Genomic DNA, 24,000 nt, shown 5'->3' with positions numbered 1-24,000 from the left:
GCCTTTACTCAGATGAGGACGTAGTGCTGATATACGTAAACGGCGTAGATTACTTCAAAAAGAAAAGAAACGAAGTAGCAAAGAAAGTCTCTGTCCGGTTTAGCGCTTAAGCGTAGTTCCAGGTGGTTTCAGGTGGTTTCAGAGTCCTAGACTGGCATGGCCTTGTCGACTACGTGACGGACGGATTTTGTTGAGACAAAGGAAAAGTGAAAGCGCGTCCGTGGAGACGGCTTCAAGATAGAAGAACAATAAGAGAAAAAAGAGAGGGACAAAAGAGAGCGTTTCTAGCTTGGAGCGTCCTTTTGATACCTGGCCCGCAGGGCATGCTGGGAGCGACAGGGGCGGGCGCTACTGCGAGAACTTCTTGTTTAACATTTTCCTGACCGAGAAAATAAAACTGGAGTAACGTAAATAATAATGGCAAAAACATTGAACCCTGTTTTAACATTTACACGTTAAACACTTTTGGCAGTTTGTGCACATTATTTCTTGAGGTAGACACATTTTACATCTTCTTTCACCTGTGATGGGCGCTCGAAAATCAAGCATTGGGAATATAAAACCTTAAACAGTGGAAAAATACGTAACACAAGGTGAAACATGCGGTGTAGGGAGTTGATTCAAACATTCATGGCATAATCACATAAAACAGTTTTCATCGGGGCGTCTTCCTGTAAGACTGTGGGGAGAAGAAGATCTGTTATCAAAAAAGTCACAGCGGCTCCCCTGCGGTGAGGGAGACAGGGAGAACGAAAAACCCCCAATGTTCAAAGAGAGATTTTCTGTTATCTGGCCGTGGAATGTCCATCTCCATTCCCCTACACCAGAGATTGACCAAAATGTTTTTTTAGATGCCAATATTTCAGAATCCAGAGGTGAGAAGGCATTTTTGGGCCACTTGCAAGTATTAAATTATATCAGTTCAGATTCTCAAAAACTTAAATAAATTATTATAGAAAACTTTATAATTAATCAGTAATGGAGCAGTGTACAGTGTTGCAGTGCCTTTTTTGCTCTAAGGTGTTTTTTAAAAAGCAGTTTGTCTTTCCTTGTTCTTCTGTATCTACCTCTGTATCTACCTGCATTGCACCAATGAAATTTCCCCATGTGGGACAATAAAGGAATATCTTATCTTATCTTATCTTTAAACCGTTAGTCGGCCCAAACTAAATATCGCCCTAGGCCGATACGCCAATAGGTGTAAATATTGGCCAACCTTTCTCAGATAACTTTCCACCTCTGGCAATGGAACTGTAAAATAAAATTGTCCAATTGAACTTTGCTTATGATGTGACTAGTCTAGAGAGTCACGTGTGGTAAAGCATTAATCATAGTGTACAACAAAATAAATAGGATCATATTCTGATAACCCAGCAGATCTGTTCATGGTCAAATTCCATCAAAATCTTTGGTGTAGAAGACTTATTTTATTCTAATGCCGTCATCATCATGCCATCCACTATCAGATACAGAGCAATCACATCTACATCCTCTGAGATGACATTCAATGCCAACAATGAGCACAATGTATGGATTATTCACATCTGACAGCAGCACAGACCATATTTATCCATGCAAATCTCATCTGTACGGCGTTAACATGGCAGATTTACACAGATCTGCATCTACAGGCCCCGTTTATGAATGAGGAAAGATCAGTGGGGCAGAAGCAGTGGATTCATATGAACATAACTCTACATCCATGTTGCATCTGACTCATGCCGTTTTCAAAATGTCAGATGAGATTTGCGCCAAACGCAATCCAGATGCCTTCACAGCCTCGGGTGATGCACTGTATAACATCCCAGTTTCTCTTCATACACATTCATTTATCACTGGAGAGCAAGTCAATGTTAAAGCTGTGGAGGAGAGGGTGGTGTTGGACAACTCAGCACAAAGCAAAGAGAGGTTTAAAGGAAAGCTGGGTATTTTATTCATGGGGGAAAAGGATTTGGGCGTCTCCACATGCACCTGTTCAATGATTAGGAAACATACACTCTTACACAATGGGACATAGAGTTACAGAACGAGGGTTTTCAAATCCAACAGGAATGAATAACGGCCTTGAATTGGAAAGTTTGGGGCTGAGAAATACAGATTTTGTTGTTGAAAGTCTCAGAACAGAAAGTCTCTGAATATTTTTCCTCCACATTCAGAAGGACTTTGAGCAAGATACTCAAATTGTTATGTTTGTCTCCTTTAATATCCCAATTCAACAGTCAGGCACTACTTGGGGCATAAAACCCCATAATAAATTAATCCAGCATTTTTCGGTGCCGAGTTGGTCCAAAAATCTATTAAAAGTTACCCAAAATGAACAAACCACTTTCAGATCTTTTATTGCTACAGAGACAAGTAAATGTTGTATGTTTGTCTCTTCCAATCCCAACTCTGCCTTGAGATGACCCGAAATCAAGAAAAGTACCTAAACCGCTATTCTTTGTATCCTTCAATCTCTGAAAACTTAAGGAAAGCAGTGGGGAAAAAAATCTATTTTGCAAAAAGCTATAAGTCTCACCTGAATAAATACAGTATTAGTTCAATGGTGTAATAAACTGCACTCTAAACTCTTCTCGTTGCCACTGGGTACGATATCTGAGCTGAGAGACTAAAACAAAAAACTCACTAAAGCTTTTAAATCCCTCTCAGAGGTAATTTCGTTATAACAAGATATGTATGCAGTGTGCACAATGTGAGCTACCATGGTAACCGACATAAATGATAGATGTAGAACAAGGACAGAAGGTACTACAAAGATAAACTGATAAAGGGAATCAAGAAAAATATAAATTGGAAAGGAGCTGAACGATTTTAGAAAAATATCAATTTGCAATTATTCTGAGAAGCATTGCAATTATGATTTCCTTTGCGATTTATGTTTGATAGTAGGATTCTGTTTGTAGAGGCCTGAAAAGCAGGGTTAGCAGATGAGAAGACATTTGTTGTTTGCAAAGGAAATTATGTTCCAAGACTTTTTTTAAGACTCTGCTTTTTAATGCTCCTCGTTGTTTAATGCTAACTTATACATTTCTATACTTGTTAAAGAACTATATTTGAAATAGAAGAGACCCTTGTTAAAGCGCTACACCCAAATCATATTTTTGATCTGGCTTTTATTGAAAACAATAAAAAGCCAACCATTAACGATGCATTCCAAACACCTATAAGTCAATGCTCACATCTTTTTTGTTACAGTTGCATTGTTTTCTTATCACTTCAGATATTGAACTGTTCTACTTTTATACAGTGATGATTTTGTTGACAATATCAACTGCATCAAACACAAATCCATCCTTTTGAACATAATTCCCCATTATCAGTGGTGGCTTAGTTCTAGATGTTCAAGCAGCCGTGCCACAACAAAACACAAATGCGAGGCTAAATTCCTCATGCCCTGCTCAAATCAAAAGGATTTCTGATGTCGGGACGACCCATCAATGGTTGTGAGCATTACAAATTAGCTATGAGTGCTACATAAAAAGCTCTTCTCCACATAAAAGGGCAGATCATTAGTGAATTTGTGCCATGAGAACCCAGTGACTGCTCAAATATATGCATTTAAAAGGAATTTTGAAGGTCTGAAATACTCAGAGCCTTAGCTTATAATGGCATGTAACTATGGCCCTTGCGGAATGGCTGTTGCCAAGAAACTGGACACAAACTTGAATTAGTCGACATCGTAGACTGATGTAATCTATTTGCCCCTTCCTTTAAATAATTGTTTAATTCTTATGATGAAAATATTTGAAAAAAACATGCCTTACCTTTTCTTATGTCTCAAATGCACCAACACTTTAAATGTTGACTTGAGCACATATGTCACATCAATGGTGCAGGAGGCTTTAGTTTGCTGTGGTCAGAGCGACAGGTTTAGTGGGGGAAGCCCATGTGAGTCATCAGCTCTAAACTGATCTGCGTCTCCTGTGACACTGACACTGTCTCCTCTACACACTATCGGACGCACCACACTCTAAACAATACACCTCTCATCACTAATGCAACAAACGCATTTAAAGTCATGCCCTGAGCTCCACTGGACTGAAGTTTAAGGACATGGATATGGCAGTAACATAAGTTGTATTAGTAATCAACATGAATATATTTGTCATAGAGCCTTTCACCATTGTTTAAATGCACAGTGTAAGAACAAAAGAAGAACACATGTGTAATAAAGTGAATAAGAAAATACAAGCACCTGAAAAAAAAACAACACACACACAAAAAACAATCATCAAAGTCCAATTTTTAAAGTTTTCATGTGTAAATAAACACACAGACACACACACACAGACACACACACACACACAAACAGACACACACAGACACACACAGACACACACAGACACAGAGAGAGAGAGAGAGAGAGAGAGAGAGAGAGAGAGAGAGAGAGAGAGAGAGAGAGAGAGAGAGAGAGAGAGAGAGAGAGAGAGAGAGAGAGAGAGAGAGAGAGAGAATACTGTACATTCTGTTATATCAAATGCAAATTGCCATTTGATTAGCCACAGTTGCATTTATTTAGCAAATAATCTTGTCATTTTTGCTTTTCAAATATGTAGAAAATGTATGTATAAGTAGCATGCGATTCTTATATTAGTTTAACCATTCCAATGTTGTTGCTCAGGCGGATGAGTCTACTCCAAACAGAATCTTTTGAAACTCTATATTTTTGCACCTCTAATACAATAGCAATACTACAAAGATCATAAATAGATATTTCCCCCAAAATCCTTTAGTCCTATTGTAATCTAGCTATGAGGTGCTGATTTGTCTTGGTGGAAAATTGCCTCTTTTTTAATGAAAGAAAGTACATGGTTGTAAGGAGAGATACTTAATAATGCATTCATAAATAAACACTATATCACCAAGCGTTTTGTGCATAATCTGGTAAAACAGTATTTGGACCGTCACAATTAAAACCATTGACATAAAGTGATCTTAAATATGTTCTTTTGAAATCTATTAGACAAATCATCTTTGGCCATATCGTCTCACTTCTGCATGACCTTTCAGTAGATAATCCTATGATCTATTGTTTTACTTGCAACAATCCTGCACATGTGAAGCTGCATTGTTCCGAGATGTGACGATGTGAGCAACGCAAGCAACCCAAAACAGCGAAAATCACTTAGGCAGTCAACAAAGTGGGTCAAAGCCTTGTTATGTATGCTACAGGAACTGCCTGTAACGCGCTGCTATTTCTGGACCAGACTGCTTCAAGGCACAGAATGAGCTTGGGTCAAAAGATAAAGCATACATAAAGGACAAAAATTGCATCTGCTGCATATGATTGAAGTCATTGTGCACGGTGTCACTAAATAATCTCCCGCTAACGTGCCAGTCTGTCGCTTCTAAAGCACCACAGCCCCACACGTCCCGCATCAATAATGCTTGAACGCCTCAATGGAACATGATGTGAAGTATGTTGTCAGGACCTTGAAGGGAACTTATGGAGACGCATGAGACGAGAGTAAATCAACACAATGGAAAGTGTCAAAGTTATAAGAGCGAGTGTGGAGTGGCATGAAGATTGTGTGTGTGACCTGTGACCTCTGAGTGTCCAAGTAATATACAGAGATCAATGAAGTGAGAAGCATTCATGTTCTGCTGTAAAAGAAGGTAAAAAGGGAACAAGATGTGTAACAGTATGTGGGAATATGGTAGGCGTATCACGGTACGTACTATATCGACTTATAGTTCAATAAATGATGGATGAAAAAATAGTTTTTGGGGCACAATAGTTATAGTGTGTACATTTTCTTTGCCCTAATGGGAATTTTTGTGTTATTTTTTTTTTTATGGTACATAAGATTTTAGCTGTAATGAGTAGACTATCTCCGATACTATTAACTACTAACTGGGATTATTGTTGTTCTTTTCAATGACATAATGTAGATTCAATAATATTATATGTATATTATCAAGTAATATTTTCTGTAGCAAAATATCAAACTTCAAAATAATCATAAGAATGTCAGAAGCAAAATGTATAGGTTTGTATTCAATAAGGATAGTTCCGCTGGGAAAATTAAGTCATCTCAAATCACTCTACTCCAAATAATTATTGTGAACCTAAATGTAGTGGCATTTTTTCATCCGTTTTTTTAATTTTTTTATATCATATTAATGTTCCATTGCAATCCAGAAAGCTTGATTTCATAATGTTGGTCACATACTAGAGGAATAGTAATGTATTAGACAATGTGAATGAGTGTGAAGTTAATTAAGGATTTCACTGTATTTTGTTATGGTTTTATCATGACTAATTGTAAAATTGCAATGTTTAGTTTGTAAAAGAAACATTTTGTGATTGTGATTACAATTGTGATTACATAATTTCTGATTACATTTTGACAACTCTGCCGAATCATACAGAATTGCTTAATCTTTGCTTACAGTATTTATTATTATCTATACCAGCATCACCAATTTGTGTTTGCAGTACTATTTCAGTTGATAATTTCATTAAAATATGGGAATATGTCAAAAAATTGCAACAGTTATTGGTATTTGCTGCAATTTGAAATTTATTTCGTAGCATATTTTAACAAAACCGCATTTATATCCATCATCTTACCCATTGATTCAAGTCTATTACAGCCACTTTGAGCCTGAGGAGCAGATGAGAGTCACACAGACAACCATTCATCAATTTAATTACATAACACAACATATTTCCCATTCAGATCATGCACAAAAGCCTTCACCAACAAACGCTGCAAATAGTACTGGAGACGTCACTATTACACTGGGTCAAGTCGTTCCATTTACATCACTACGACGGCCACAAAATTACTCAACTGTTGCCATGGAAATCCCACAAAGACCTAAGCCAGACGGTGGTGGGTCGCTGCCTATTAAAAGGATATACAACCAAGGAGAAGAAAAAAAAAGACTTCAACCAGTTAACCCCGGGCTCAAAAACAATCTGACCCCTTGTGCAAGTCAAACATATGTGTCTCTTGTGATCATAATGACAACACTGTGCAAACTTCATGCTCTTCATCGACGAAACACAAGGCTGGATTGTTCATAAGGTGAACAAGAATGAGCAGCAGGTCTGAGAGAAGTCACAAGGACATTTCCAAGGGCTAAGGATTGTGAAAGATGAAAGCAATGTACAGCAATCTCTGTTCACATGTTTTGGAATATCCGCAACGTAAAGTAGGCTCTGTACATTTAATCAAATCAAACCTTATCGGCTACAAAAAAAATGTGTCATCATGATTATTAACGTCGAAGTCAAAGTTGCTCATAGATAGCACCTTTCTACTTGTAGAGTAAATCCACACGTTTAATGCCATTCTGTGGAACATTACAAGTGAAGCAACAGCATCTTTAATATCAATTGTACACTTTGCTGTAAAGTACGTGTGTTAATAGCCTATAGATGCTGACAGGTGCAGGTTTACTCTTATGTGTTACAGTTATTGAAGCCTTTAAAAGCTATAAAAGTATAATGCAAGTGGGCAAATGTTGGACATTGAGAAAAGCCCTCTGAGAAAACCTTACATGTAATAAACATGGAGGTGATTGAGGGCGTGTAGTAAAAGCCAAAGGACTATAGACAATAGATGAATATGGCTTTGATTACATGAATTGGGGGCTGGATGTGGTTGCTCAATCGCAGCTTTATAGAAATGAAAATAAGAGCCACAAGCAACAACAAGCAAGCAATCCTTTTTTAACAAAGGAAAACATGCCAAGAAATATGATATGCATATTTACCATTCATCAAACACACTGTTGAAACAAGCAAAATAAATTATGATGATCATTTGTTTTCCAGACAGGGATGACACGGCAGCAGCAGCATCCAAGTTTGACAGATTAGTGTGGAGTAAAATGAATGGTTCACATTTGCATAGAACTGTCAGTAATAGATTAATGGGTAGATATTCTCACCTGTGCATCATAATTTAGATGCAAATTGAGAGACCAGGCTAAGACATTTGCCAGAGGTCGAACATAACATACTTTAGAATGCACTACAGTTTTTTGGGGGGGCTATTTGTCTTTAAATAGCCAAAGTATATCTGTTTTAAATGGCATCAGTGTGGAATTTATGTTATACATTTTCCCTTGTGTATCTTGGCACTGGTTGGATAGTGTTGCAGCACCAATCCATTCATTGTTTTATCAGCATATTACCCAGCCCCATCCTTAATATTTGACATACTTTCCTTGTAGTGCAGAATATTGTCTTTCCTACTTCTATTTCAAAACCATTATAGAGACATTGGAATAGAAATAGCTTGCCCTGCTGGTTGCTCGGTGACCCCGCCCCCCGGTGTCAGAGCAGTAACAGTGACACCTGAGCTCAGAGCTGACGCCACATTAAAGTTTAACAGACGTCACACAGAGACGAGCCACAACAGCAAGAGGGACGCTACTATATACTGACAATGACGTAAGTGACAATTATGTGACCAATTATTCTCAAAGGTATATTATTACTACATTTGTGTTCATTTATCTGAGTGTGAATTAACACGTATTATGAGAGGAATAAGCTTAAGAAGTACTGGTATTCAGCCCAGAATTTGTCTACATCTGATCCACAATTATAACAGCTACTATCATTAGAAATCGTCAGTGTCGTCAAACCACAATAATAATTAAACCTCAACTAGTATGTAAAGACATGTTTTAACACATTTCTGTTGGACTGACACAATATCGTCTGAATATTGTTATTGGGATAGTAAATAAAAATCAAGATGTACATTTTTGTAATCATGGCCCAGACACGTGTTATAATTTGGTCCCACTTTATACTCTAGTTCAGGCTTAGCTCTGGGTTTAGTTCCAGTTTTATAGTGGTTTAAATAAATGTGTGTGCCCAATGCCAGATGGGCCTACAAGCAAGACTTTCACATCCACTCACTTATTATGAGAGGTCAAAGCAACTTATTACCATTTGTGTGAAATATGCAAGACCTTCTTGCGTTTTCATCTCAACTTTGCTCTCTTTGATTAAACACAAGCCCCAGCTAAATCAAAATAATGATGTCATCATGCGCTCGGAGCCTGCAGCCTTATTCCCCTGAACACAACCGACGCCTCAGTCAAAGCCGGTGAAAAATCTGCCTCATGATAAATAGGCCACGAGGCATAAAACTCAGAAGAAGAAAAATGGTTCCTAACTTTCTATTAAACATGTAATGAGGGAGGAGATAGACTTTGCAGCGCACAAGGTAATGTAGAAATAACAAAGGCATGGGCAGTACTCCATCAAGCGAGTCGTGCACTGGGAATACCAAAAGGCACAATAGTTTACAATGAATACATCTCCGTAAAGTGTATCAATATCACATTTTTTAGCGCTGCAACTTACAAGTGATCTCATGCAAATCTTATCCATTCATCTTAATAAGACTAATAAATCAGAAATAGTAAAAGACCATAATAGTTTAGGCTCTTAATGGTTTGACTAGCACATCAAAAGCAAAATTTGATGTAGTTGAATAAAGATTGCCAGAGATCTATACATTTCCTGCTTAACAAAACTATTGAAACGAGTCTAAGCTACTGTAAAAGAATGCATTTAATGACACCTTTTTCTTTCTCATTCGAAATTGAATCATGAAGATAATTTAAATTGTCTATTTATACTTTATTTTTTTAATTTACCGTAAATACCTCTTTATAAAATGTGATCATATTCTTACAAAGATTAAAGTGCATATGACAAGTTCATATGTTTTATAACTATAGCTTCATTTGGGTGGGTTGAACCTTTATCCCTTTGTCAACTGGCCTTTTGTCCAGAAAAACTGAAAAATAAAAATGTATAGGCGCCATTTCATCGAAAAAGCAACATTGTAAACGTTACCAAAAAACAAAAACAGGCAACATTTTCAGTAAAATCTTGAATATATTATGTTCAATGTTCAATCAATGTTTACTGCGTTTTAGTGAAATATGTAGTCAAACCTGTCGTATGCACTTCAAGAAACATCGTTCAGAACATCATCAGCCAATAATCCTACACTATTCACACTGGCATTTACATTATGACACATTTTGAAAACCTACAAATGATTGTCTATTCGTTGAGCCAAAGCGCAGCAGGATTTTGGGAGTGTGCGCCTGTGTGATGTCATTTCCTGTGTTGGCAGCGGGTTAAAGTCCACGGAGGGAGTGAGTGTGTGTGTTTTAAAAGTGAAGCCGGTGCTAGTCACAGCTGAGCTAATGTTTGTTATCATCAGAGGAGGATGTGGAAGACGTCAACGTAAACAGTGAGGTCACCATAGTAACAGGGTGGAATCCATTCACGTGACGTACAAATGACAAAACTTAGAATATTATTGGCCAGTTTTCTTTTCATAGTGTTGTTATAGATGTGTTTAATGCAGATAAGTAGCACAAAGGGAGCTATTTAGATGAGAATATGAAACCACAGATAATAATTTCCTATTTGGAAAGTGAATACAATATTATAAAGACAAACAACTCTGGGCTGTCCAAGGCAATTTGGGAAAAGCTTACAGAATAATCTTTGTAATGGCACAGTTTATCCCTTAAGCTTACTTTTAATGTGCCAATTAGCTGTCCATAAACCATAAAATAAGAGGGACTTGAAATTACTGTTTTGGAATTTGTCCCAACCATATTTGTAATCTGGAAAAAAACTGAATGTAAAAGAATTTGTGAGAAGAACGATCGTGGATACATTTGCTTTTCACGTCCACATAAAAAAGTATAATCACGAACGTATGTAATTTCTACTGCCCTGTACTGCAGGAAAAAATAAGCATTTTGCAATAGGTCATTGTTAGATGTAAAGCATAATCATAATTTGAACATACTGCACAAACCGAACCTCTTCCCTTGAGAACTTCATTGCCCAATGTTCCCCTTATTTTGGAAATATTCAATATGCGTATGATCACTTCATCTTCCTGGAAGCCCCTTGTGTACACATTCAACAGATGCAAAAGTGATGCAACTCTAGGTCAAGGCTGACTAATAATTTAAAAGGGCTGGGTTTAGTTTTCAGTTTTCTCACATAAACACTGCAGTATGATTGTATTGTAATAACACAAAAGTGTCACCGAGTTGCCCAAGATTATTGTTAAATCCCCAATTCTTTGACATGAGCATTACAATAGGCCATTAAGGCATTGTAGATATAAAAAAGGATTGCATATTGAATAGATAAAGGTGGCTATTTTAGTTCTGAGAGCCACCCAAGCCTCTCCCTTTCAGAGCTAATTGCTTTTGCGCAGGAATGGTGAAGCATCGTTAAACTTAGGTGCAGCTCTTGGACAAAGGCACCGACAGAGAGCTGACGTCCAAATGAAAGAGCACAGAAGACAGAGGAAGGAACGTGATGTGTTTCAGAATCAGCAGAGAGGCTCTAAAATGGCAAACGGGCAGGGGGAAATATGCTGAAGTTCTAGTGTTCAAAATAATCTCGTCGCTCATTGCTGGGTATTACTACGATGTGTTATTATTTAGCTATTATAGGAGGAAAATTGAGGGATACATTATATACATTGATTCTTGTCACAGCCCAACTCAGCCAGATCACAATTCAAATGTTTTAAGAATTAATGTATTGTTCTATTGCTTTTAAGAAGTAAATGAAGTAACCTTCTTCTTCTGTGAGTTCACTCTTCACTGTGGTTGGTTAAATCCGGCTGTCACTCACTCAGAGCCTTACAGAGGTCGACCAATAGGAGGAGAGGGTGGGAAAAAGAGCCTGTGTTTGAACAGACAGCTGTGAATCCCCAAATAACAAACAATGAGATCGTCACAGGGATGAGATCACATTTATCTTATCACCATAGTGCCTCTAGCGGGACTTTTTGTTCAATAAATAAGAGACAAAATTATGTTGAATATTTATCATGTGTACATTTTGCACATAGGTCACTTTTAAGATGTTTTTGTTGTTGTTGTACAATAACGTTTGAGCTATAGGGGTTGAATAATTAACATAGGTGTGGCTAAAGATACTAAACCAACTACGTGTTTCATGCTTTCGTACTTCCATAATTAAATCTGCAAATATTTAAACTGCTACAGTCAACTTTACAATGTTTGACTACACATCTGTCAGCCAATAAACAACCATTGTTGCGTGAGTGTAGTACCGATTATGCAAAACTTTCTTTAACTCTCGCGGGCTGATCCCACGATCCCATGTGTCAACCACCAACACAAACACAGCCTCTAATGATGTCGATAATCAAACCTCTGCCACCCACAGCGTCTCCCCACCTCCTCGCCGCTCGCAGAGGTGCAGCACGAAGCTAATGTCAAATGTCAAGTCCTGTTAGCCGTAACCCTGTTCAGCCTCGGCCCATTAGCATATTGGAGCATCTCGCAAGCATAAATACTCACCTAAATGATGCATAGACTGAAGCTGCTGTGTGAATACTAATTATGTTCCTAATAAACGGTAATCTGGGTGTTGACGGTATTAGCGCACAAGTACATTAGGATACACAGGCAACATGTTTGGCAAATTGCTTCATCAGAACTCAATGACACAGGAGCCAAGAAAGCGATAAGATAAATGATTGTAATTTATGTTCGTCTAAACGCAGCCATTTGTCCAAATTTGATGGATGGACACGACAACTGTTCTTCATTTGTGGGTAAAATGTGAAATATGAATTGTTATTGATGAGGAGAGGTCAACACTAGTCTGACACAAGGACTGGATTTGAACATTCTGCAAATTATACAATAATGAATAGAAATCTAATAATACATCTGATTTCCTTGTAAATAGCAAAGATATATTTAACTTGACCAAATTAAATATAATAAGAAAATAGTGCCCCTGACCATAGTATCACATCTTGAGTCTATGGCATTGAAAAACTATTACATTTTAGAGGACAAATGTCCCTACCGTGGCAAATAAGTGTATAGTGTATGTGTAGTGACAAGAATCTTAAGATAACCCATCCAATTAAAAATGAAAACAAGTTGAAGAATGAACAATGAATGATAAAAAGCATAACCTGTAGGCTGAAATTGCGTAGGAGGATTTAGTGAAAGTCGAAACAAACTTTGTTGAGCTGTATGACAAACATAGATGCAGGGGTTCAATGTGTGTACAAAGAGGAAAGAGCAAATGAAGATCTATGTATAGCCTATGTAGCCTAGAGTCATTTATGCATTTTCTACTTGTCAAAATATAGCAGTGCCTAATAGTCTTTGGAATAAATTTCACTTTCCATGTTTCCATGCACCAAACAATCCATATTTTCCACTCAGCTTCCGTTCCTGACAGCTTTCGCTACTGCCTGTTTCGGAAAGTAATGCTACACAAAGCTCACTGACAGCTAATCAGAGCAATATCAGCAGGTGGGAGAAAAACAGCATGGTCCCAAATGTGCAAAGTTAAAATTGTCAGGTTAGATTTTTCCAGCTGTAAGTCCACACAAACAATCATATATTTTAGGACCATGGACTTGACTGTGTGTAAATACAGGTGGTTTATATGAGATATAGTAATCAGGAATAGCACTATAAGCCATGTCAGTGGGAAAACACAGATTGTCTATTATTCCTCAAGGCATATTTTTAACTTTAAAAACATGTCTTTGAATTTTCGGTGTTATACAGAGGATTTGGACATGTGATAACAAGCTAAATGGTGATGGCTAATACTTCTGGTCTGCTGGTTGCATAGACACAATATGCAAATAGCAAATAAACAAAAAATAATAAAAACGAGTGAAAAATGCACATTTCTGATTACTGTTATTCTAATTTACTTTCATTCATTCATTCCTATTCATTTAAAAAAATATAATTTTAAATGAATAGGAACTCATTAGAAAATACTTACTAAATATGATTAAGCTTGACAATTCAATTTCATTCTGATGAAAATTTCAGTTTTTTGTTTAATGATGCTATTTCTCTAGAGTGTGACTAATGAAGGTTTTCTTATTTGATGAACATAACAGCGTTTCTGTGTCCTTCGTGTATCTCGCATTGCTCCGTCTACTTACTCTGTCTAACAAGCACGACTTGAGCATCAGTTTTTCTCATTGTGCGAGAGTGAAAATGACAGACCGGTCCAGCTGTCGGCAGTGGCTCGAGTCGTTGTCAAGCTCCACGGAGAAGCACAGGGATTCATTAGTCACAGGTTTCATCCATCAATCACACAGTAAATATTTGTTGCTGCAGAGAATGACACACGCAATTTGTTGGGTGTGAAAAACATGATTTTGTCGTTTGCAGGCTACGGCAACAAATAGACCATTTCATATGCTGAGGATTATCCTTTCCCAAGCTCACGATAATAGATTTTCCCCCACTGTCCAACCTGGGCATTTGTTATGGTTGCACACACACCACATCAAGACTGGAGCTAAACACAGACTAGAACATGCCTCAACCAGGACTATAACATGACTACACCAAGGGTACATCAGGACTAAACCCGGATCAAACCAGGACAAGTGAGAACTCAGCCGTAATCTTCTCCCAGCAAAACACGGAGCATCTCTTCTGCTTTTAGTAAGAATACGAAGTTGTGTCAAAGCCATTTTCACATAAACAAAACAGCAAAAAATAAGAAACGTGTCTCCAAATACTATAACTGAGTCAATGAGCTGTGGATGTGTGGTGATGTGACGATAAGGCCTTCCTATTTCTGCTGCTTTCATTCAGTTTGCACAGCATTACGGTGGATTAACAGAGCAGGCGGCCTGACGGTTTCAGAGATAAATTTAACTCAGAGTCTGACCTATATCTTTAATGCAGCGATATCGTCCTGATGGAGGAGCTTTATTAGGCACTTCTGGATGTGTACTTACAGGAGCTGGAGATATAAGAGCAACATGACACTTCCGATCTGACGCAAATTACTCTGTAATGGTCAGTTATGTACCGTACTGTAGATTCAAGACACAGGAGCATGACCATTGAGACCTGCAAAAAAATCACTAAAAACATACTGATAATGTGTTATTATTTGTATTTAGGAATGTCAAGATGTATATTTTTTGTATTTAGTGATTATTGTGAGACAAAACCTCACAATATAACCAATTATTCATGATTACTGACCCATTACAAAACAATAGTTAAATCTTTAATTTTCTTTCATTGTACTGTTTTCATTACAGTTCCAATAGTATGTGCAAAAGTAAAGTTACTGTGAAAGCACTATACAGTTAGGTGTTTGAAGTACTGATTGAATTGAAATTATTAAATGTTTCGTGTAATATAGTCACATTTATTACTTTTTCGTTCGTATGATTAGAGCTATTGTGATTTGAATAATCTGAATAATCTTGACATCCGTATTTGCATGTTCAGTCAGGCATTTGCTCATGTTTAATAATCACCCACCGACCAAAGTCATGCAAAAACATGTGGTTCTATGCCTCTGAATTGTCATCTTCGCTGCTTATGTGTAACGCTTCTAATAAATTATAATCAGCTGTTAATCAATGCAATATTTAGGAACATGTGAGTCTAATACATTAGTAACTACATTGGTACACACAAAAGCAGACAAAATGTTTATAATGAATCTCCAAATCCATTAAGCAATAACTCAAAAATGCTATTAAGCGACCCCCAAATGAGAGGGTATCTAAGGTCACGTTCACCTGGTCTTTTTGCATCCCGGGACAAAACGAGGTGGGCTGAAAAGTCATGGTAGAAATATGACCAAGTTACCTGTGTTTGTGTGTCCAACTGTCGGCCTGGTGTGGGAGTCTAAATAAGACTAATCGCACCTTCTGTTCCTCATCTTCAGATACAGATTACAGCTCATTACTGGAGAGATACGCCACAGTGGGCTTGGACAAACAACCTGGCAATACATAACTGTGCAGTCGTATAATTTGTCTGAATAATTGTTTTTATCTTTTCAAACACATTAAAGCTCTCGTCTCCCAGACCTCTGGCCCCACTTCCAGTCACTTTTTAAGAGCTGATAAACGCTGCTCAGGGGTTTCAGCTGCTCTGCCAATTCTACTCAGGTGGGCATTAGCCGCAGTAATACTTTCCTTATTGATCACAGCCTCCTGCCTGCTCTCAGACAGCCAGGCTAAGGAAGGTTCAAGACCGGGAAAACATCTGTGCCAGCTTCATCTGTTAGCAGTGTCCGCCAAGGAAAACAAGATGTCGTTATAACTTGGCAAGCATAAAAGGGGGTTACTAGACGTGGTAAATGTATGTACCGGTGTTTTCTGTGGCCACATGCAAATAGATGCTGGAGTACAAGGCAATGTAAAAGTGATATATTAGTTAAACAAAATGCTAAAAACATAAGCCACTAAACCAGCACCAGTAGAAGCCTAACAGGAAACTGATAAACATTCACCATGCAGTTTGACACTCGATTAATAAAACATACACATCCAAAGATAGACATGGAAGATTGTACCTCACACTGAGAGCTGTATGGAGAGTCAAATACTGTGTTCTATATGCTAACTTGAATGAATTATGTTTAAATTGTTGAAAATAATTGTTATAATTAGAAAATGCTAATGCCATATGTGTACATATCTTATATATATACCATATATATATATACTACCTTTAACTTGTATTGTCGGAGGTTCGGGTGTTACGTAACATCACAAAGGAGCGAAACCACTTGATCCAAATTGCTGAAGGCACAATGTTGACATTTGACATAGACGTTGGTTTACAGTTAAAGGGTGGAGTCGATAAATAGAAACGAACACATAATGAACCTGAATACCGGTTATGAATATAGATCTTTGACTGTATTGGATATTTTAGATACAGACAAAATACCTCCTGCATATACACCGCCTGAGAGTATGACATCAAAAACAATACACTTTAACCCTTTAACACGTGCCATCTAAGAACAGCATTGCAATAAAGATCTCTAATAAACCTCTTTTAACTCATCTCTGACTTTACACACTCCATAAGAGAGTCATCAAACCTCACACGGGGTCTATCTCATATGAACTTTCACTGTAGCTTTTGTTTTGAGCAGATGAATCCTGTCCCTTAGATCTTCTTTACTTAACACACAACTTAGACACAACTGAGATATATGCATGGCCTACTGTGAGAGACAGTCGTGACAGAATGCAAGAGGTTCAAAATGCAGCTTATTTTAAATTAGTGGGGATGTTGCTGTGCAGTAATTGCTTTTAGTACTGGTTTATTAATTGTTGCGACTCAGATTCGTTAGCGTAGTTAAAATGTTTCTTGATGCCATAAACAATAAATGATCTATAATTAGGTTAGACCTGTGATATGTCATAATTCCTTCAGTAGATTTCATCACAATTCAATCAATGTCAGGAATCCATGACAGCATCACCATGAAGACCAGGTTGGCAGGACTGTGGAGAGAGTGGGTCTCCCAGTAAAGCTGGACATGGACCCGGGAACCACCACAACTCAGACCACTGCCCCGGGCTTCAATCAATCACTCAGCTGATAGTCCTCTGCAAACGTGACCTACAGAGACAGCTTCTGCTCTGTGCGCACCAGCTGAGCAGCACAAACCCCGCGCCAATGGCAAAACAGTGGATGGCGAATAACATGCAGGCAAAACATTAAGCAGACACAAGTAAACGCAATGATGGTGAGTACACGGTGCCCCTTACCTGCCCACTGTTTGGTTGGCGAGCTGTCTCATCCGATTGAACTGCTTCTTCATCTTGTGTTTGTGTGCGTTACCACCGGGAGGTAAAGCCGCTCCACAGATCTCATTGATGGGGTAAAGTCAGATCTCCGCAGTGATCTGTGTCAGGCGGAGCAGGGGCAGACTTCAGGCGGCCGCGCAGTGCATTTCGACCATGAGTCACGCTTAATTTACCCGCATTTTCGTCGCCGAGCCCCGGGTCTCCGTCGCCGCTCTGCGCCGCTCCGCTGCTACCACAGATGCTGCTGCTGCTGCTGCTGCTGCTGCTGGACCAATATTCCTCTCCCTCGCCCTGCGCTGACAGCTCTCTGCTGTGTCGACCACGGTCTGCCCCAGTGCATTGTGGGAAATTGAGTTCTAACAGATAAAAACAAAAGAACACCAAAATCCAAGTGTTTTTCGTGATTTCTTTTTCTTTCTCTCTTTTCCCTTCTATTTTTTCTTGTCTATAGTCGGTACATCCCTCTGTATTAAATTATTTAATTCAATTATGAATTCACATTATTGGGCCCTACACTGCAGCCAGTCACATGTGCCTGTGTATTGCAATAAACTTCTAGTTGATCAAATATATAATAATACTTCAAACTACTTTTTCACATAAGAACTGCAATTCTTCTATGCAGATGGCATGAATCAATTGGATAGGCCAGGATTTAAAGACACACAGCATCACCGTGTGGGTGCTAGATGGAAAGCACAATAAACTTCTCATCCTTTCATGAAAAATATAAATATATTTCAAACCAGAGTACAGTAGTTCATTTTGTTTTTAGGCCTAAGTGTTATTGCATTTTGACTAATTCATTATTACTACTTCTTCGGAAAATTATTCATCGAACAACAATATTTTAAGATGTTCGGTATTAGCTGTTTATGAAAATGTATTTCTTCTCAAATGGTAAAGTTACTGTTTTTGTGATGTTATTTCACTACTCAACGCGCTAAAATAAAACTAGAGGGATAGGCTATATTACCAAAAATATGTTGCTGTTATAAGTATGGCAGAACAGGGACATTAAATAACGTGAAAATCAAAACGTCAAAATATCTTCAGTTTGTAATGAAATACAATACAATGATATTATTGCGTGAAGCACTTTGAAATGCCTTGTGTATGAACGTGCTCTACAAATAAACTTGCCTTGCTTTGCCAATACAGCTCGAGAGGGGGCGCAGTGGAGTCTCTGGACTTATGAGCAGTAGAAGAAGCTTCTCCCTGAAATTTACTAGTTGAATGACATTTGTACAGGTTTTACTTAGTGTGTCACTTTTTGACAACATCTCGCCTGATCTTTGGGACAGAGCACCATTTTCCTGCCTGATTTGCATCCGCACCACTGTGAAAAATGCGGGATCGAACAAAAGAATTAGGAAATGTGAGTTTTCAAGACAGTTGCTAGCTTTAGTTAGCTCAGCATGCTAACCTTCCAACTGACAATTTCACTCTTTGAAGTCGATCAGCGGGTGCATTCTGTGTTAAATGTTACTCAGATGTGGAAATACACTATGTCGTAAAAAAAAGATTAGCTAAGTGGATAAATGCAAACTCGCCTCTCGTCTTCTGTAAAGTGCTGTTGGATTGACTTCCGTTTTGGCTGGTCCTGGTTCAGGGCTGGGCTGCGGCTGATGCCAGTGACACACTGGACAGGATCAAATATGTTTTTACTGTCTCTCAATACTTTTGTCTGTCTTTTGTCTCCTTCTGTAACCATATACTTTTGTCGGTCTTTAGGCAGAGTCCTCGGATGAAGATGAAGAGGGCAGCGCGCTCGTGGTCAAACCTGGACCCTCTTCTCCAACCAAAGAGGACAAGGAGAACGAAGCCTTCTTCAAAAAGGTACATAACATAACCCCAAATAAGATCATGTCATATAACAAGCAAACCTATGTTTGACCCATGTGGAGAAATTGCAGCTTTGCAAAAAAATAGAAACATGCAATGAAGATAAATAAGCTGCAACATCACACGAACAATAAGTGCCTCTGAATATGGTTTTGTAGCTACTAGGGCTGGTTATTGCCAAGACCCTTGCGATACGATACGTATCCCAATACTTGTATATTCCAATACAATTCCCTCATTACAGTACGTGTCCAGATACATTTTTGAAAAAAGGTTCTTAAAAATTTATCAAAAGGGTAATGTTTTTACTCCGGATAAGAAAATGTATGAAATGTCATGTTTATCCAGAAAGCACTTATTTATAATCCATTACGCTCTAATAACTTCATACATCCAACCAACTGATCCAAATAGAAATAAATGGAACACGTTCTAGTAAAGTATTGCATGTTTCTTGCCAAACAATTGGCATGGTCTGAACATGCTGCAGTAGCATCTTCTGCACAGATCAGCTTCTGATCAGGTCCACAGCTCCTTCTCACCTCGGCCCAGAGGAGCCGGCACAAACACTAGATCAAAAGTACTTTTCCACCTCGTTTAAAGCCAAAAAAAAAATATCAATACGCGTATCGATACAGAGTCCGCGCCGATAAGATAAGATAGATAATCCTTTATTGTCCCACATGGGGAAATTTCATTGATGCAACACAGGTAGATACAGAGGTGTGTATATATAGAAGAAAAGAACAGATAACTTATAGGAAGCTACTTTAGGAACTATAGGAACTTATAGGAATAACTCACAAGATATATCCCCATATCGATATTTTGAACACAACCCTAGTAGCTACATACATAAAGACTATAGAGTTCAACTGGTTTTCTTGCATTAATATGAATAATGACAATTCTTAACACCTAATGCAGTGTGTCGGTGTAATCCCTCATTCGTCCAGGCGTGTTCCATAGTAGAAAAAGCTTCAGTTGTAGTCATCTGGACTCAGTTTGAAAAATTAGATGTTTCGACTCTTTATTTTTTTGACAATGACTCTTGGATGAGAGTCGAAACGTTTAATTTTTCAAACTGAGTCCAGATGACTACAACTGAAGCTTTTTCTACCTAATGCAGTGCTTTTCGTGACACTCTACTTCAGTACAATCCAGTACAAACCGAAACCAATGAAACAAGAGGCAGAAGGTAGAAAGAAGCTGCAGATATTTGAAAGCAATTTAGACCAGGGGAGTTTTCAGAGTTAAACAAAATAATATTTTTTTTAAATTGTAGGGTGAGCACCTAAAATTGTACAAAAAGAGGGCAAGTTGTTGAGGGTGGTGGGACAAGAAGGGACGGACTCAGGAAATTTAAACCCATAGATTATATAATTGGAATAACACCAGTATTGTCTTGATTTCTGTATGAGAAAAAAAATAATATCATGTACAGCATGTAAATTCAACATTTTATACAATTCATGTGGGACATTTTCTAAATAGGTGGGATTAGTGATAGGGCCCTAAATGTCTGTGCAGGACAACCAAGAGGTACAGGTGGTCGCCCTGATTCACATTTTTAAAACATTTCTGTTTACTCTAAAAATCTGTATGGGAGTTTCTGGAGTTACACAATACTGTATGAAGTGAAACCTAAAGGAGAAGCACATATATTATTCAGTCACACTTGAAACACAAGACAGATTTGTATTTAACTGAACAGAAGTACAGTCACAAAGGGGTTGTGTTAAAGGACCCTAATGCTTTGACGTGATGGATAATGTAAAAAAGGTAAATATCAAGTGAAACCTGAATGGAGATCATCTCTGTTTTGCAAACATTAGTCAGTTTTTTTTGTGATGGTTGAGATGTTGGATACTGTAGATTGAAAGTATAATGTGAATGTGGGTGGCAATGAGTGACGCTGTTCTTTTCATGTCCTCAGGTTCAAGAGATCCACGAGGGCCTGCAGAGGCTAAAGAGAATGGTTTCTGACCTCGAGAACAAGCAGAAGACTGTCCTGGGTGTGGCTTTCCCAGAGGACAGTAAGTAATGTCTTGGTCACTGTTAAACACTAATAATATGTTCTGTAGTGTATAACATGTGCTTTCGATTAGGTATGAAGAAAGAGCTTCAGGCTCAGAGAGATGAGATCAAAACAATGGCGGGGCAAATACAGAAAAAACTTAAAAGTGAGTATTTTACTTTATAACATAATTATAACATAATTTGATTCTCATGCATAACATGTTTTCCTTAATAAAGGCATTGAGCCTAAAAAGGGGGATGATGATGGAAAATACATATCCATAAACATTAGGATGCAGCGGACACAGGTGGATGTATTTTCTTGTTTGTAACTTGGATGCCAAGGGTCAATTGAATAAAGTTTATTTAATAGATATATCTATTCTACAGCATGGCGTTTTATCCAAGGAGTTTGTTGAGTTGATGGGCCACTGCAACACAATTCAGGGTCAATACAGGGACCGAAATATGGAGAGGATAAAGAAGCAACTTAAAATCAGTGAGTACTTGGAGGGACTACTTCTGGACAAATGAGGAATTACACCGACTAGTTTCCATTCTGCATTGTAGCTCATTTTGATAATGGCGAAACCACAAGAGAAAGCAACGTGTTACTTGCACTGCAAGTTCCTCTACATTGTTTTCTTCCATTTCCTGTCAATGAAGTATTTCTAAGGAACCTCTAATGTGTTCTTTGTTATCTTTAGCTGGGAACAATGTGACAGATGAAGAGCTTGACGCGATGCTAGAAAGCGGACAAACTGATGTCTTCACTCAAAATGTGAGTAACTGTGACCTTTTTAAACAACGTGAAACCATAAAAAACACAGATTCGCTTTCACTATCGCACTGAGGCTTACTGTAAATATGATTTTAATAATCGAGGATGTGCTTTGTTGTAGCTTTTCTTATTGCTTAAAGTGGATTGCTCCTTGGGTAAGAAAAATAAGTGCCAATCAGTGGTAGTCAGTGTAGTTAGTTGATATGTCAAAGTACTACAATTAGTATGCTAATATACAGTTTATATCAATTAACTGTCCACTTCTGGTTCCTCTTTCTATTTTCACAGGTCTTGAGTGATGCCAAAGCTACGAGACAGGCGCTGAATGAGATTGAGTCCAGACATGACGAAATCCTTAAATTAGAGAGGAGCATACGGGACCTGAACGAAATGTTTATGTACCTCGCCATGGAGGTGGAAGCACAGGTAACAATATCTCATTTAATATTTTTAGTTTTGCATGTATTTAAAATAAATAAATACAATGTTAATGTTACTTTTTATTTTCTAAGGGAGAAATGGTTGACAGGATTGAAACGAACATCATACAATCTTCTGACTATGTGGAAAAAGCTAAAGATAACACGGCAAAGGCAGTTACATATCAGTCGAAGGCACGCAAGGTACTGTATACAATCCTCTTCGCAGAAATTGCTTTCTTTATGTATTATCCAATTAGTCATTTTGTTTTTGCTTTATTGCAGAAGAAAATATGGATTGCGGTTTGCTTAGCCGTCTTGCTGCTCATCTTGTTGATCTCGTTGCTTAGTATCTTTGGCGCGTAAGATTTGGTGTGAACTATAACGTGTTGATCTGTACAAGCACATATAGACTCTTAAAAACCCTTCATACTTGAGTCGACAGGATGTACAGGTGAATTTTGAGTGTCGTCCTGTGACTTAGCCCAAATATTTCCCCTCGTCTAACCTCCGTCACATTGATGGTCTTTTTAATCAAGTGATGCGGTGTTATAATCTGGACCCGGTTTCAGACAAAACCAAGTTTAAACAATCTCACACATTTCTAAATATAAAGTTGCTGGCAATAGGATTTAAGGCCCCTGGATGAGAACTGTTACAGCAGTTTGACCGCTCCTTTTTTATTAAGGGTAATTAAGTGGCCTTATTATAGGCAGACTGCAGTATTTGACACTGGCGCTGATCATGCTGTACTCAGGAATTGTGTTGATTTATTTTTTATTAAATTAATTGGAAATGTAAACAATTTTATACAGTATGAATTTTAGCTATAGGGAGACTAATAATTGTACATAACCTCGCTGTTGAAATATACTTTTATGGATATTATTACAGACTTGAAAGGTGTTTTTAAAATGCCTGTATGTAACAAGTGGAAATAAGTTTTGCTAATTAACCATGTCTGCTTTTACTTGTATAAAGGTTTCCTAATGTCTACCGCTGCCACTTTTGTGTCCACCATAGTTGTATTTAGCATTGGAAATGTTGCTGCTGCAAAGACAATGGCGACTCAAACCTATAAAAATGCCTTTTTCTTGATTTGAAGCACTGCATGAAATTTGGAGAGATGAGGGCTTTTCAGTGCAATTGATAACAATAAATGTAATACTTTTGTTGACCTGAGTGATATTGGTTATTGTTCAGTAGGTTTTATATTTATTTTTCACTATTCAACGTTGTAAATCCACTTTTTGGACCTTGCACTATTTTCTCATGGATTGATGGCACAGGCACCTGTTTTTCAGCTGTAGCCAAA

The 24,000-nt window shown here is 37.9% G+C and overlaps 2 protein-coding genes across 3 annotated transcripts in view; one reads left to right on the top strand and one right to left on the bottom strand.

Moving 5' to 3' along the window:
• LOC140369486 (rho GTPase-activating protein 44-like) overlaps positions 1–17,889 on the bottom strand; it is a 65,156-nt gene extending 47,267 nt beyond the window's left edge. Inside the window, exon 1 of the mRNA XM_072456837.1 lies at positions 17,583–17,889. Within this exon, the coding sequence (XP_072312938.1) occupies positions 17,583–17,635 (53 nt within the window). The 5' untranslated portion in view covers positions 17,636–17,889. The remainder of the gene's footprint in view (positions 1–17,582) is intronic.
• Positions 17,890–18,810: 921 nt separating this feature from the next.
• On the top strand, positions 18,811–23,831 carry stx4 (syntaxin 4). Of its 2 annotated transcripts, none has more exons than XM_072456862.1 (10): positions 18,811–18,999; positions 19,356–19,460; positions 21,403–21,502; positions 21,575–21,649; positions 21,723–21,793; positions 21,876–21,984; positions 22,193–22,266; positions 22,555–22,692; positions 22,779–22,889; positions 22,971–23,831. In XM_072456862.1, exons 1-10 carry the CDS (start codon positions 18,970–18,972, stop codon positions 23,049–23,051), a joined length of 894 nt encoding a protein of 297 aa, XP_072312963.1. In that variant the 5' UTR covers positions 18,811–18,969; the 3' UTR covers positions 23,052–23,831. The 2 variants fall into 2 exon arrangements, with proteins under 2 accessions (XP_072312963.1, XP_072312962.1); XM_072456861.1 differs by having other exon boundaries at positions 18,811–19,003; positions 19,360–19,460.
• The last annotated feature ends 169 nt before the right edge of the window (positions 23,832–24,000 follow it).

This window comes from Eucyclogobius newberryi, unplaced genomic scaffold (assembly GCF_026437365.1).
Source record: "Eucyclogobius newberryi isolate DKJ021-1_F unplaced genomic scaffold, fEucNew1.0.hap1 SCAF_20, whole genome shotgun sequence".
Classification (NCBI taxonomy): Eukaryota; Metazoa; Chordata; class Actinopteri; order Gobiiformes; family Gobiidae; genus Eucyclogobius; species Eucyclogobius newberryi.
This window is presented reverse-complemented; position numbering and strand designations above follow the sequence as displayed.